The sequence below is a fragment of the Mauremys reevesii genome, linkage group 14 (genome assembly GCF_016161935.1).
Source record: "Mauremys reevesii isolate NIE-2019 linkage group 14, ASM1616193v1, whole genome shotgun sequence".
NCBI classification, from domain to species: domain Eukaryota; kingdom Metazoa; phylum Chordata; order Testudines; family Geoemydidae; genus Mauremys; species Mauremys reevesii.
This window is the reverse complement of record NC_052636.1, coordinates 13,861,138-13,875,283: the sequence shown is the minus strand read 5'-3', so window position 1 is coordinate 13,875,283 and position 14,146 is coordinate 13,861,138. Positions and strand designations below refer to the sequence as shown.

Genomic DNA, 14,146 nt, shown 5'->3' with positions numbered 1-14,146 from the left:
TGAGAGGCTCAGTCCGGGGGCAGCTTGGAGGGACCATGCTCGCGTTGCTGCTGCCCGCGAGCAAACCCACATCCAGCCCCCCCGGGTCGGCGCAGTGGGGGGCGGAGCCAGCTGGACGGGCAGGAAGGTGGGCCCGGGTCTCTCTCCAGCGGTGGCTCAGCTCTCTGTGCGGTGCCCTGCAGGAGCTGGACTACCTGCAGCAGGTGTGGGAGATCGCCAAGGAGTGGGAGGACCACTGGAACGAGTGGAAGACAGGAAGCTTCAAGACCCTGCAGACGGAGGTGATGGAGACCACGGCTTACGGGCTCTTCCGCAAGCTCAACAAGCTGAGCCGGGAGCTCAAGGTAAGAGAGCGGCTCCCCTGGCCCGGCGCTGCCAGCCGGTCCCCTTGTGGCGTACGGGACGGGCTCTTGGGGGACAGCAGACAAGGGGGCCTTCCCTAGTGCTCTGCTTCCTTTCCAACCACAGGATCGGAACTGGGAAATCATCGAGACTTCCAAGGTGAAGGTGGAGCAGTTTAAGAGGACGATGCCCCTGATCTCAGACCTCAGGAACCCGGCCTTGCGGGAGAGGTAGGTATGGCTCGTCCGAGGGCACCGTTTGCTGGCCCGCCGGAGAGCGGCTGAAAGCTGCTCCTCCGGGGAGGAATATACGGGAGACTGTGCCCCTGGATCTGTCTGTGGTGGGGCGGGAGCCCGCTGAGGGAATGGATCGTCCTCTGGCCGAGGAGCTCCTGTCGTCCGAGGAGCTCGCGCGCCTTAGCCTGCCTTTAAGAAAGAAGTTTCCCAACCCCTCTGTGGCCTGAGTAAATTCACTGTTCCCGGGAGGCCCAGAGACAAGAAGGGATGTGCCCAGGGTCACAGAGAGTGAGTGGTAGGGTTGGGGAGTCCTGAGAGCACCCCCCTCTCCACGACTACACTCCCCTGCTCCAATAGGAAAGAGAACCCAGGAGTCCTAACCTGCTGCTTTAACCACCAGACCCCACGCCTGTCCCAGAGCTGGGGGAGAAGCCGGGAGTCCTGGCTCCCAGTCCCCATGCTCTAACCCACCAGACCCCACTCCCCTCCCAGAGCCGGGGAGAGAACCCAGGAGTCCTGGCTCCCAGCCCCCCCTGCTCTAACCCACCAACCCCCACTGCCCTCCCAGAGCCAGGGAGAGAACCCAGGAGTCCTGGCTCCCAGCCCCCCCTGCTCTAACCACCAGCCCCCGCTCCCCTCCCGGAGCCAGGGAGAGAACCCAGGAGTCCTGGCTCCCAGCCCTCCCTGCTGTGACCCACCAGACCCCGCTCCCCTCCCAGAGCCGGGGGGAGAACCCAGGAGTCCTGGCTCCCAGTCCCCATGCTCTAACCCCCCAGACCCCACTCCCCTCCCAGAGCCGGGGGGAGAACCCAGGAGTCCTGGCTCCCAGCCCCCCCTGCTCTAATCCCCCAGCCCCCGCTCCCCTCCCGGAGCCAGGGAGAGAACCCAGGAGTCCTGGCTCCCAGCCCCTCCTGCTCTAACCACTAGCCCCCACTCCCCTCCCAGAGCCAGGGAGAGAACCCAGGAGTCCTGGCTCCCGGCCCCCCTGCTCTAACCCACCAGCCCCTGCTCCCCTCCCAGAGCCGGGGAGAGAACCCAGGAGTCCTGGCTCCCGGCCCCCCTGCTCTCACCCCCCAGCCCCCACTCCCCTCCCAGAGCCGGGGAGGGAACCCAGGAGTCCTGGCTTCCAGCCCCGCTGCTCTAACCACTAGCCTCCACTCCCCTCCCAGAGTGGGATTCGAACCCCGGAGCTCTAGCTGTTAGACTGCGAATGACTGTGCCTGGAGTCCTAGCCCCGTGCTCGGCTCCGGGTGTGGTGCGGCTCACACATGAGTCTGTTCCCTTGGAGGACTCGGCCGGCACAGCTGGTTTGTAACCACGTGGTTCTTGCACCTCCTCGGGGAGTTAAACGCAAAGGGGCTCGACTCTGACCTCGTTCGTCAGCCCCGCACGAACATATGCTCGTTAGCGAGCTGGCGGGGGAGAATTCCTCTGGTGATTCACTGCCCGACACCACGTCTGCGCCCAGTGGGAGGTGTGGGGCGGTGGGAAAGAGGCCGCAATTGCTTGGGAAGGAGGAAGAGCTTATTTTTTCCAGTGTCCTGCCGTGCGGCGCCCTTCAAACAAGCCCACGCATGAGCGCTGGTTAATAACCCATTGGCCGCTGCATCGCCTTCAGCCCAGCCCTCGGCGCGGTGCTCCAGACACCTGCAGGCAGCGCAGCCCGCTGCGTTCTCTTCTGGTGCCCAGAGATCGCCCCGTCCCTCCCAGCCTCGCTCCCCAGGGCTGGGTCTGTCGCTCCGCCTGGACTTGCCTCTCGGTGTGCTGCTGAAGCACCTAGAAACGTATGGTCCAGCCCCACTGTCGCCTCACTGTGCTTGGGGGGGGGGTGTTCCCTGCATGCTCTGGGAACAGATCTCTGGGGTTGAAGGGTATCGAATTCTTCTTCCTTCCTCCTTGCCACTTCCCTGTTCAGGGCTGGCGACATTTACAGCCTTCTTCCAACGCGGGTGATCATACATCGGAGCAGACTGATCTTCTGAGGTCTTCTGATACCCGGGCCATGCGCCAAGGCTTCGCTTTCCCCCTTGCTTTTCTTCCATCCACAGTCACTGAAAGAGCCGTCCCAGTGATATCGCTCCCCGGGCTCCGCTGAATATGCCCATATCAGCGTCGCCTCGACTCCCTCAACTTCTCTCCAGTTGGAGCAACCCACATCAGGCCCCTTCCAACCTCGTTTCATTTCCCGTCCCGGAGCGTCCGGCCATTGGACCATCTCAACATCTCCATTGCCGTGCTGGGGAGCGTACGGATTTCCCTTCTTGGGGCTGGCCAAGTCTCTGTCCTGAAGGGGTTAGAACTGATCCTGGTGTATCAGCATTCCCCGGTTTAATGCTGTCGGTGGCTTCCCTGCAGGCATTGGGATCAGGTGAAGGACTTGGTCCTCAGGACGTTTGACCAGGACGCTGAAGATTTCAGGCTGGAGAATATTGTGGAGCTCGGCCTGGATCAACACGTGGAGAAAATCAGTGAGATCTCTGCGTCGGCCTCCAAGGAGCTGTCTATCGAGCTGGTAGAGTCTGTCTGTCTGTCCCTCTTCCCTCAGTCATCTTTTTGAGCAGACGTTGAATGTCTCTGCCCAGATCTTAGCAGGACAGGAGTCCACATCGCAAAACCCACTGTCATATTTGGCACCGATTTGCCAACTATCATGTGGAGCCAGGAGTCCTGACTCCCAGTCACTGTTAGATATGTTCCTGCTCGGAGCTTGGAGTAGAATCCAGGAGTCTCAGCTCCCCTCCTCCTCTCTTAACTTCCCATCTCAGATCTGGGAATGGAACCCAGGAATCCTGACCCCCCCCACCTCCTGGCTCTAACCCACTACCCCCCCGCCTGAACCAGGAATAGATCCCAGGCCTCCTGACTCCCAGGCTCAGTTCTGACGTTAGACACATGGCCTCTCCTTTCTGACCTTAGCCCCAGTCAGTCGTGGAATCATAGAATCTCAGGGTCGGAAGGGACCTCAGGAGGCATCTAGTCCAGCCCCCTGCTCAAAGCAGGACCTACCCCAGCTAAATCATCCAAATGTGGTGAGGTTCCCCTGTGTATTTCATGCTGTCCGTCCCTGTCTTTCTCCCAGGCCCTGCAAGCCATCGCCAAGACCTGGGATGTGGTGCTGCTGGATATTGTGCCGTACAAGGACAAGGGACACCACCGACTCAGGTAGGGCTTCCGAAGACCTGCCTTGCAGCACCGCCAGGAGAGATGGGGCAGGGGCAGGGGTCCTGGGTAGACAAGCCGCTGAGCATGGCGGGGTGTGGTCTCCTGCTCGTTAACGAGGCGCCACGGTGGCCATGGGGGAAAAGCTGGTTTATTTAATTGTTTCTCTGTCTGTCTGAGTACAGGTAGATAGACCCTCCCTTGACCACCTCCTCCCTTCCCAAAGCTGAGACTAGAACCCTGGGCTCCTGACTCCCAGCTCCCGTTCTGACCACCAGACCAGGCTCCCCTGGTCCTCACAGAGCCCAAGTGTCCTATTCCCAGCCCCCTTGCTCTGACTGCTAGTCTCCACTCCCTTTCCACCGCCAGGAATAGTCCTGAGTCCCAGCACTAGCCACGAAGCCTGGTTTCCGTTCGTTACCGAAGATCAGAACAGCAGGGCAGGCCGTGGCCTTTGGATTTCCCCGCCGTCTTTCTCACTGACCCGGTTTTATTAGCAGGGAGGGAGTTTGCTGAGGGCGGCCTGACCTCTGCAGTCGCTGGCTGCAGCAGGGGTGTCCCTCCGTGATTGGGTTGAGACCTGGCAGCTGCAGGGCTCGCGTGTGGCTGGCTTGCTCAGCTCGGAGAGAGAAACCGGTGCTACTCTAGGGGGACTAGGGAGGGAGCTGGATTGCTGGCAAACAGTGAGTGTTTTAACACAGCCAGATGTCAACTCGGCCGGCTAGGACGAAAGAGCCCAGGCCAGACCTCCAGGCTGGGGGACTCTCCTGGGAAGCAGGGACTCTGTAAAAGAGGTGGGGGCAGGGAATGGGACATGGGGCCTTTCCCCACTAGGGGGCGCTGGCTCCCACCTGGCCCCGGGGCGGGGGGACTGGCTGGCTCAGGGAGTGGGACACGGGGCCTTTCCCCACTAGGGGGCGCTGGCTCCCACCTGGCCCCGGGGCAGGGACTGGCTGGCTCAGGGAATGGGACATGGGGCCTTTCCCCACTAGGGGGCGCTGGCTCCCACCTGGCCCTGGGGTTGGGGGACTGGCTGGCTCAGGGAACGGGACACGGGGCCTTTCTCCACCAGGGAGCTAACTCCAATCCAGCCCCAGCTCACTAGTGGGTGAAAGTTCTTCCTATCTGGGATGAGTTTGGGGCATCATTTGAGGACAGGTGCCCATAGCGCAGAACTGCCATGCTAACGGGCCCCATTGTGGGCAGGCTTTGCAGAGAGGCCCTGGGCAGACCGGGCCACGGGCGGTGTGCCCCCAAAGGCCCATTGGTGGGAGCGCCCCGTAGCCGCTCTGCTCGTTGTATGCCCAGGCCTGTCAGCCTCCCACCGATCTCTCCCTCCCGGCTCCCGCAGGGGGACGGACGAGGTGTTCCAGGCGCTGGAGGATAACCAGGTCTCCCTCTCCACCATGAAGGCCTCGCGCTTCGTCAAGCCCTTTGAGAAGGAGGTGGACCGCTGGGAGCGCTGCCTCTCGCTCATCCTGGAGGTGATCGAGATGGTGCTGACCGTGCAGCGGCAGTGGATGTACCTGGAGGTGAGGAGCCCCCTGCCCAGCGTCCCTGAGGGGCCCGCACGCAGGGCCGGGTTCCCCCTCTAATGACGGGCAGGGCCATTCTCTCTCTCTGGTGCCAACCCCCCACAGAACATCTTCCTGGGAGAAGACATCCGGAAGCAGCTGCCCCAGGAGTCGGCCTCCTTCGACCAGATCAACGCCAGCTGGAAGACGATCATGGACAGACTGAACAAGGATAACAACGCGCTGCGCGGGACGCATTACCCAGGTAGCTGCTGCTCCCCCTCCCTCCGGACCCCAGCCACAAGCCAGCTGCTTCTTCCCACTCTGCACCAGGCCCTGTTTCCTGCCACCGGGCCGCCTCCGAGAGCAGTGATCTCCTCTCGTCTCTGGCTCCCCAGGGGAGTCTGCTCACTATAAGGTGGATAGAAAACTGGCTAGATCGTCGGGCTCAACGGGTAGCGATCAACAGCTCCATGTCTGGTTGGCAGCCGGTTTCAAGCCAAGTGCCCCAAGGGTCGGTCCTGGGGCCGGTTTTGTTCAATATCTTCATTAATGATCTGGAGGACGGTGTGGACTGCACCCTCAGCAAGTTTGCAGGTGACACGAAGCTGGGGGCAGAGGTAGATACGCTGGAGGGTAGGAACAGGGTCCAGAGTGACCTAGATAAATTAGAGGATTGGGCCAAAAGAAACCTGATGAGGTTCAACAAGAACAAGTGCAGAGTCCTGCACTTAGGACGGAAGAATCCCAGGCACTGCTACAGACTAGGGACCGAATGGCTGGGCAGCAGTTCTGCAGAAAAGGACCCGGGGGTTACAGTGGATGAGAAGCTGGATATGAGTCAGCAGGGCGCCCTTGTCGCCAAGAAGGCTAGCGGCATTTTGGGCTGCATTAGTAGGAGCATTGCCAGCAGATCGAGGGACGTGATCGTTCCCCTCTATTCGGCACTGGTGAGGCCTCATCTGGAGTATTGAGTCCAGTTTTGGTCCCCCCACTACAGAAGGGATGTGGACAAATTGGAGAGAGTCCAGCGGAGGGCAACGAAAATGATGAGGGGGCTGGAGCACATGACTTATGAGGAGAGGCTGAGGGAACTGGGCTTGTTTAGCCTGCAGAAGAGAAGAATGAGGGGGGATTTGATAGCAGCCTTCAGCTACCCAAAGGGGTTTTCCAAAGAGGATGGAGCTCGGCTGTTCTCAGTGGTGGCAGATGACAGAACAAGGAGCAATGGTCTCAAGTTGCAGTGGGGCAGGTCTAGGTTGGATATTAGGAAACACTATTTCCCTAGGAGGGTGGTGAAGCACTGGAGTGAGTTCCCTAGGGAGGTGGTGGAATTTCCTTCCTTAGAGGTTTTGAAGGCCTGGCTTGACAAAGCCCTGGCTGGGATGATTTAGTTGGGGTGGGTCCTGCTTTGAGCAGAGGGTTGGACTAGATACCTCCTGAGGTCCCTTCCAACCCTGATCTGCTGTGATTCTCTGAGTAACTGGCTCGGAGGCCTCCAAAGGAGATTCGGTGCTGCATGGTGGTGGCTCAGTAGGGGGCGCTCTCCCCTCTCAGCCAGCGCTGACCCCAGCGGGGTGCTAGGGCTCTAGGCCCCGGGGAGAGAGGGTGGAGGTTCAGTCGGGGGCGCTCAGTCAGCGCCGCCCCAAAGCCACAGCGCAGGGTCATTCTCCTCTGAGTCAGGGCTGAGCCCAGCTCCCTAGCGTGGGGCTTGGCCTGTGCTGCAGGAGCAGGGTGTGGGGCTCAGGAGGGGCCGTGGCCGGTGAAACCGGAGAGCGCCTGGCGGAAGCAGCCCCCTTGAAAGGCTCGATCTTGCCTGTGGCCCCGTTTCTCGTTCAAACGGGAAGCGAGGCCACTGTTTGCAGGATGAAAGATGGCAGCACCTCGGGGCCCGGGGCTGGGGCTGAGCAAACTCACTGCACCTAGAGCTGACGCCGGGAGGCAACAGGGCTCCCACCCTGAGGATCTGCCAGGGCGACTCAGAGCCGCACGGGGGCGGGGGGCGGGGAGCAGGCATGGAAGGGAGTGGGCTCAGGGGAACGGGGGCGGGGAGAGGGAGGCCCCGGACTTGACCTCGCTGCTGAAGGCCAGGGGGGGGAGCTTTGTGACCTGGCTGGAGTCAGGGGGCCCGTGGTCCGTTCCCCCCAGGCCTCCTGGACAAGCTGGTGGAGATGAACAGCGCCCTGGAGGAGATCCAGAAATCCCTGGATATGTACCTGGAGACCAAGCGCCACATCTTCCCCCGCTTCTACTTCCTGTCCAACGACGATCTGCTGGAGATCCTGGGCCAGTCCCGCAACCCCGAGGCCGTCCAGCCCCACCTCAAGAAGTGCTTCGACAACATCAAGTGCCTCAAAATCCAGAAGGTCCAGAGCCAGCCCCGGGCGTAGCCTCCTCCTGCTTTGGGCCGAGGCCCTGGGCCTTCTCCCCATTCAACCCTGGGGTCTTGGCTAAATCCCAGCCTGGGTGGTGCCATCCGGCTTCCCCAAAGCCCCCGGACCTTTCAGCCGGAGAGGAGATTCTCCTTGGGGGCGCTGGTAGCAGTCGCCACCCGCCTCCGCGCTGAGCGAGGGACCCCTGCAGAAACAGCTACCCCCAGTCCCCCGGAGGTGGGAACCCCTCTAAACGGAGGGTGACCTTGTGGTTACAGCAGAAGGGGACAGCTTCTGCCCCGGTGCAGCCGGCTGTCAGCCCCTCTGAATCTGAGCCCCCAAGCCCCTTCCCCCCCTTTGGCCCACCCTCGGGCCCTGATCTTCACACCCACCTCCCCCGGAGCACCCGGAGGTGGGCGGAGCACGAGTCTTCTCCTCATGTCTCAGGTGGGAATGGGCAACAAGTCGGAAGCCGTGGGCATGTTCTCCTTGGACGGGGAGTACGTGGAGTTCGCCCACTCCGTGCTGCTGGAAGGGCCCGTGGAGGTGAGGGGGCCCAGCTGTGGGCGGGGGGAGCTGGGGCGTTGGGTAGCCCAATCCTGGTTCCTCTGACCCCCCCCTCGGGCACCTCCGCTGGCTCCCCAGCTCCGGGCCGATCCAATTCCCAATCACTCCCGCTCCTTCCCGCTGCAGGCGCCCGCCCCTCTCCCCGTTCAGCCCCCCTCTGCCCCCCGGCGCCGGGCCCGGGCTGGGTGTCGCCCGCGTTGCGCTGTGCTGAAGAGGGGGCCGGGGGAACCCCCCGAGAGGTCCCCTCAGCCCCCCGTCTGCCTGCCGCCCAGGAGTGGCTGTGTGACGTGGAGCGCGCCATGCGCTGGACCCTGAAGGAGCTGCTGAGGAACTGCCGCCTGGCCCTGAAGAAGATGCTGACGAAAAGGGACAAGTGGGTGAAGGAGTGGGCCGGACAGGTGAGTACTGCGCCCCCAGGGCACGGGGGGGCCGCGGCTCGGCCAGCGGGGACTGGCCTTACAGCCTGGTCCGGCTCCACTGAAGCCAGTGGGAGTCTTGCTATTGCCGTGGGTTGGAGCAGCCTTGGGTACGCTCAGGGCATACGTGGAATGAGTTTGGTGAGCCTCAGCCCAGCCACTCCGTGGAGAACGGGGAGGAGGGCTCAGAATTTAGAGCAGAGGATTGAGTGTCAGGACTCCTGGGTTCTCTCCCCGGCTCTGGGAGGGGAGTGGGGGCTGGTGGGTTAGAGCAGGGGGGCTGGGAGCCAGGACTCCTGGGTTCTTGTCCTGGCTCCAGGAGGGGAGTTCGGGCTGGTGGTTAGAGCAGGGGGAGCTGGGAGCCAGGACTCCTGGGTTCTTGTCCTGACTCCAGGAGGGGAGTCGGGGCTGGTGGTTAGAGCAGGGGGGGCTGGGAGCCAGGACTCCTGGGTTCTCTCCCCGGCTCTGGGAGGGGAGTGGAGGCTGGTGGTTAGAGCGGGGGGGGGGGCTGGGAGCCAGGACTCCTGGGTTCTCTCCCCGGCTCTGGGGAGTGGGCTCTAGGCACTAGGGAATTAGAACTCGGGGCTCCGTACCCTGGATTTCATTCTGCCAGAGCCGGGAAAGTCACTTTCCGGGCGTGGGCCTCGGTGTTCCCCCGCGTAAAAGGGACCCAGTGCCCCTGACCCCCCTGGGTAAAGTGCTCAGAGCCCCTAGGCTGGAGGGACGACGCTCCTAAGTGCAGAAGGGATCAGGCCGGGCGGAGGAAGAGGGACGTGGGGCCCAGGACGAATGGTCATTTCTCGGATTAGGGTGTTGGAGGTCTGTGGGCAGGGGGCTCCCCAGAACTGAGCTCGGGGGGGCTGGGGAAGAGGGGATTTGCCAGTGCCCCTCCCTCCACCCCACTCCTCGTCCCTTGCAGATGGTGATCACTGCCAGCCAGATCCAGTGGACGACGGACGTCACCAAGTGCCTGGCCAACTGCAAGGAGCGAGGGGACAAGAAATTCCTCAAGGTCATGAAGAAGAAGCAGGTGAAGGGGAGAGCGCAGCGCAGCCGTGCACGCTGGCACTGGCCCGCCCACGTGCTCGCACACGTGCGCACACCGCTCACTATGACACGCCCTCGCGTGCGTCTGACCACCGGCTGTTTCCTCGCTAGGTGTCCCTGCTGAACAAGTACTCGGAGGCCATCCGGGGCAGCCTGACCAAGATCATGCGCCTGAAGATCGTCGCGCTGGTGACGGTGGAAATCCACGCACGGGACGTCATAGAAAAACTCTACAAGACCAGCCTGATGGACGTGACGTCCTTCGAGTGGCTGAGTCAGCTCCGCCTCTACTGGGACAAGGTGAGGATGGACCGGCCTCTGGGCGCGTGAGGCCCGCGCTGCCCCCTGCTGGCTGGATTTCCGCCTGCTGGGGAGAGTGGGTGTATGTGGGGCTAGTTCTGCCGCCCCCTGTGGGGCAGAATCAGTCCTAGCTACAGGCCTGCGTCCGCATCGCTGCCCCCTGCTGTTCAGCCTCACCAGCCGCGCTGAGCAGAGGGGAAGATGTTGCCTCCAGCGTACCTGTAATTCCCTGCAGTTTGCCGTCCTGCTTGGGCCGTTAGCCACCTCTCTCCTCCTTGCTCTCACCAGCTGCCTCAGCCACCCGGCTCTGTTTCACCCCCTCCCTTCCCCTATGGGCTGCCCCCGGTGTCCATTGCCAGGGACAGGGTCCAATATACAATCATAGGAACAGAGAAGATTAGGGTTGGAAGAGACCTCAGGAGGTATCTCCTAGTCCAACCTTCTGCTCAGAGCAGGACCAACCCCAACTGAATCATCCCAGCCAGGGCTTTGTCAAGCCGGGCCTGAAAAACCTCTAAGGAAGGAGACTCCACCTCCCTAGGGAACCCATTCCAGTGATTCACCACCCTCCTAGGGAAATAGTGTTTCCGAATATCCAGCCTAGACCTCCCCCACGGCAACGTGAGACCATTGCTCCTTGTTCTGTCATCTGCCACCACTGAGAACAGCCGAGCTCCATCCTCTTTGGAACCCCCTTCAGGTAGCTGAAGGCTGCTATCAAATCCCCCCTCATTCTTCTCTTCTGCAGGCTAAACAAGCCCAGTTCCCTCAGCCTCTCCTCGTAAGTCATGTGCTCCAGCCCCCTCATCATTTTTGTTTTCCTCCACTGGACTCTCTCCAATTTGTCCACATCCTTCTTGTAGTGGGGGGCCCAAAACTGGACACAGCACTCCAGGTGTGGCCTCACCAGTGCCGAATAGAGGGGAACGATCACGTCCCTCGATCTGCTGGCAATGCTCCTACTAATACAGCCCAATATGTGGTTGGCCTTCTTGGCAACAAGGGCCCACTGCTGACTCCTATCCAGCTTCTCATCCACTGTAACCCCCGGGTCCTTTTCTGCAGAACTGCTGCCCAGCCAGTTGGTCCCCAGCCTGTGTCAGTGCCTGGGTTTCTTCCTTCCTAAGTGCAGGACTCTGCACTTGTCCTTGTTGAACCTCATCAGGTTTCTTTTGGCCCAATCCTCCAATTTGTCTAGTATCCTATCCCTACCCTCCAGCATATCTACCACTCCTCCCAGTTTAGTGTCATCTGCAAACTTGCTGAGGGTACAATTAATCTCATCATCCAGATTATTAATGAAGATGTTGAACAAAACCGGCCCCAGCACCGACCCTTGGGGCACTCTGCTTGATACCAGCTGCCAACTAGACATGGAGCCGTTGGTCACTACCCGTTGAGCCTGACGAACTAGCCAGCTTTCTATCCACCTTATAGTCCATTCATCCCGCCCATACTTCTTTAACTTGCTGGCAAGAATACTGTGGGAGACCATATCAAAAGCTTTGCTAAAGTCAAGAAATAACACAGCCACTGCTTTCCCCTCATCCACAGAGCCAGTTATCTCCTCATAGAAGGCAATTAGGTTAGTCAGGCACGACTTGCCCTTGGTGAATCCATGCTGACTGTTCCTGATCACCTTCCTCTCCTTCAGGTGCTTCAAAATGGATTCCTTGAGTTCCTGCTCCATGATTTTTCCGGGGACTGAGGTGAAGCTGACTGGCCTGTAGTTCCCTGGATCCTCCTTCTTCCCTTTTTTAAACATGGGCACCACATTAGCCTTTTTCCAGTATCTGGGACCTCCCCCGATCGCCAGGAGTTTTCAAAGTTAATGGCCAGTGGCTCTGCAATCACATCGGCCAACTCCCTCAGCACCGTCGGATGCAGCGCATCCGGCCCCATGCACTTGTGCACGTCCAGCTTTTCTAAATAGTCCTTAACCTGGTCTTTCACCGCCGAGGGCTGCTCACCTCCTCCCCATACTGTGCTGCCCAGTGCAGCTGTCTGGGAGCTGCCCTGGTCTGTAAAGACCGAGGCCAAAAGAGCATTGAGGACTTCAGCTTTTTCCACATCTTCTGTCACTAGGTGGCCTCCCCCATTCGGAAAGGGGCCCACACTTTCCCTGATCACCTTCTTGTTGCTAACGTACCTGTAGAAACCCTTCTTGTTACCCTTCACATCCCTTGTTGGCTGCAACTCCAGATGTGCTTTGGCCTTCCTGATGCTCGAGCAATATTTTTATACTCCTCCCTAGTCATGTGTCCAAGTTTCCACTTCTTGTGAGCTTCCTTTTTTGTGTTTAAGCTCACCAAGATTTCACTATTAAGCCAAGCTGGTCGCCTGCCATATTTGCTGTTCTTTCTGCACATCGGCATGGTTTGTTCCTGCGTCCTCGATAAGGCTTCTTTCAAATACAGCCAGCTCTCCCGGACTCCTTTCCCCCTCCTGTTATTCTCCCAGGGGATCCTGCCCATCAGCTCCCTGAGGGAGTCAAAATCTGCTTTTCTGAAGTCCAGGGTCCGGATTCTGCTGCTTTTGTCAGGATCCTGAACTTGACCATCTCATGGTCACTGCTGCCCAGGTTGCCACCCACTTCTACTCCCCCTACCCATTCTTCCCTGTTTGTGAGCAGCAGGTCAAGAGGAGCACGGCCCATGGTTGGTTCCTCCAGCACTTGCACCAGGAAATTGTCCCCAACACCCTCCAAAAACTTCCTGGATTGTCTGTGCGCTGCTGTATTGCTCTCCCAGCAGATGTCAGGGAGATTGAAGTCTCCCAGGAGAACCAGGGCCTGTGATCTGGAAACTTCAGTTAGTTGTCCAAAGAAAGCCTGGTCCACCTCCTCCTCCTGGTCTGGTGGTCTACAGCAAACGCCCGCCACGACATCACCCTTGATGCTCTCGCCTCTAAACTGAACCCAAAGACTCTCAACAGGGTTTTCTCCAGTTTCACACTGGAGCTCTGAGCAATCCTTGTCCTTCCTGAACAGTTCATACCCATCCCTGACAGTGCTCCAGTCCTGTGAGTGACCCCACCAAGTCTGTTATTCCAGTCACAGCAGAGTTCCTTGACTGTGCCGGGACGTCCAATTCTTCTTGTTTCCCAGGCCTCTTGCGCCCGTGAACAGGCACCTAAGATAACTAGCCGATTGTCCCGCTTTCTCGGTATGAATCAGGAGGCCTCCCTTGTTGCACCCTCCTCCTGGTATCCCACTTCCCTCCGGGCTTAGGTCACCATCCCTGGTGAACCGAGTTGAAAGCCCTGCTCACTAGGTTAGATGCTCTGCGTTAGGTGGAGCCCATCTCTTCCTAGCAGTCCTTCTTCCTGGGACAGCATCCCGTGGTCGGAGACTCCAAAGCCCTCTCTCCGGCACCACCTGCAGAGCCGCGCATTTACCTCCACGATTCCATGGGCCTACTTGGGCCTTTTTCTTCACCGGGCAGGACTGGGGGGAGCTCCGTGGCTTGAGACCGAGTCCCCGGGACTAGATTGTATGGGACAGGACTTTCCTGGGGGGCTGGAGGAGCCAGGCCTGCTCCGGGTCTCGATGCCCGGGGTCCCTGCAGAGCTCTCCGCCAGTGGGCTCAGCACGGGATGTGGAGCTGGGAACTCTGCAGCTCCACCTCCACTTGCCGCATGGCTCTGTTTGCCCCGGCAGGATCTGGACGACTGTGTCATCAGGCAGACCAACACCCAGTTCCCCTACGGCTACGAGTACCTGGGGAACTCCGGCCGCTTGGTCATCACGCCGCTCACCGACAGGTACAGCGCGGTGCGCCCAGGCCCTGCCGCCCCGGTGCGGTGCGGTCGGCAGCCCCCCCGGGGCGCGCTGGGAGGTCGTAGCACCTAGAGCTCATTGGCTACGTTAAGGTGATCGCTTGATCCCTGACAGTGAAACCGCTCCTGAGGAAAGTGCCACAGGAGCTTATCATAGATCAGGGTGGGAAGGGGCCTCAGGAGGGATCTAGTCCCACCCCCTGCTCAAAGCAGGACCAATCCCCACACAGATTTTTGCCCCAGATCCCTAAGTGGCCCCCTCAGGGATTGAACTCACCACCCTGGGTTTAGCCGGCCAATGCTCAAACCACCGAGCCATCCCTGCCCCCTTGCTTGGACGTCAGCTGAGGTCTGTTCCCAGAGGCAGAGCAGCTGGGTGGGCAGAAGAGCCGAGTGGACATCGGAGGGATGGAGAG

At 60.2% G+C, this 14,146-nt stretch overlaps 1 protein-coding gene across 2 annotated transcripts in view; it reads left to right on the top strand.

Moving 5' to 3' along the window:
• The window catches only part of DNAH2 (dynein axonemal heavy chain 2), a 115,300-nt gene that overhangs the window by 43,176 nt on the left and 57,978 nt on the right, over positions 1-14,146 (top strand). For both annotated transcript variants that reach the window (XM_039500057.1, XM_039500056.1), the window contains exons 25-36: positions 183-344; positions 469-572; positions 2,934-3,090; positions 3,658-3,740; positions 5,089-5,269; positions 5,378-5,516; positions 7,400-7,617; positions 8,071-8,169; positions 8,463-8,588; positions 9,526-9,636; positions 9,765-9,953; positions 13,612-13,715. In XM_039500057.1, the coding sequence (XP_039355991.1) occupies positions 183-344; positions 469-572; positions 2,934-3,090; positions 3,658-3,740; positions 5,089-5,269; positions 5,378-5,516; positions 7,400-7,617; positions 8,071-8,169; positions 8,463-8,588; positions 9,526-9,636; positions 9,765-9,953; positions 13,612-13,715 (1,673 nt within the window). The remainder of the gene's footprint in view (positions 1-182; positions 345-468; positions 573-2,933; positions 3,091-3,657; positions 3,741-5,088; positions 5,270-5,377; positions 5,517-7,399; positions 7,618-8,070; positions 8,170-8,462; positions 8,589-9,525; positions 9,637-9,764; positions 9,954-13,611; positions 13,716-14,146) is intronic.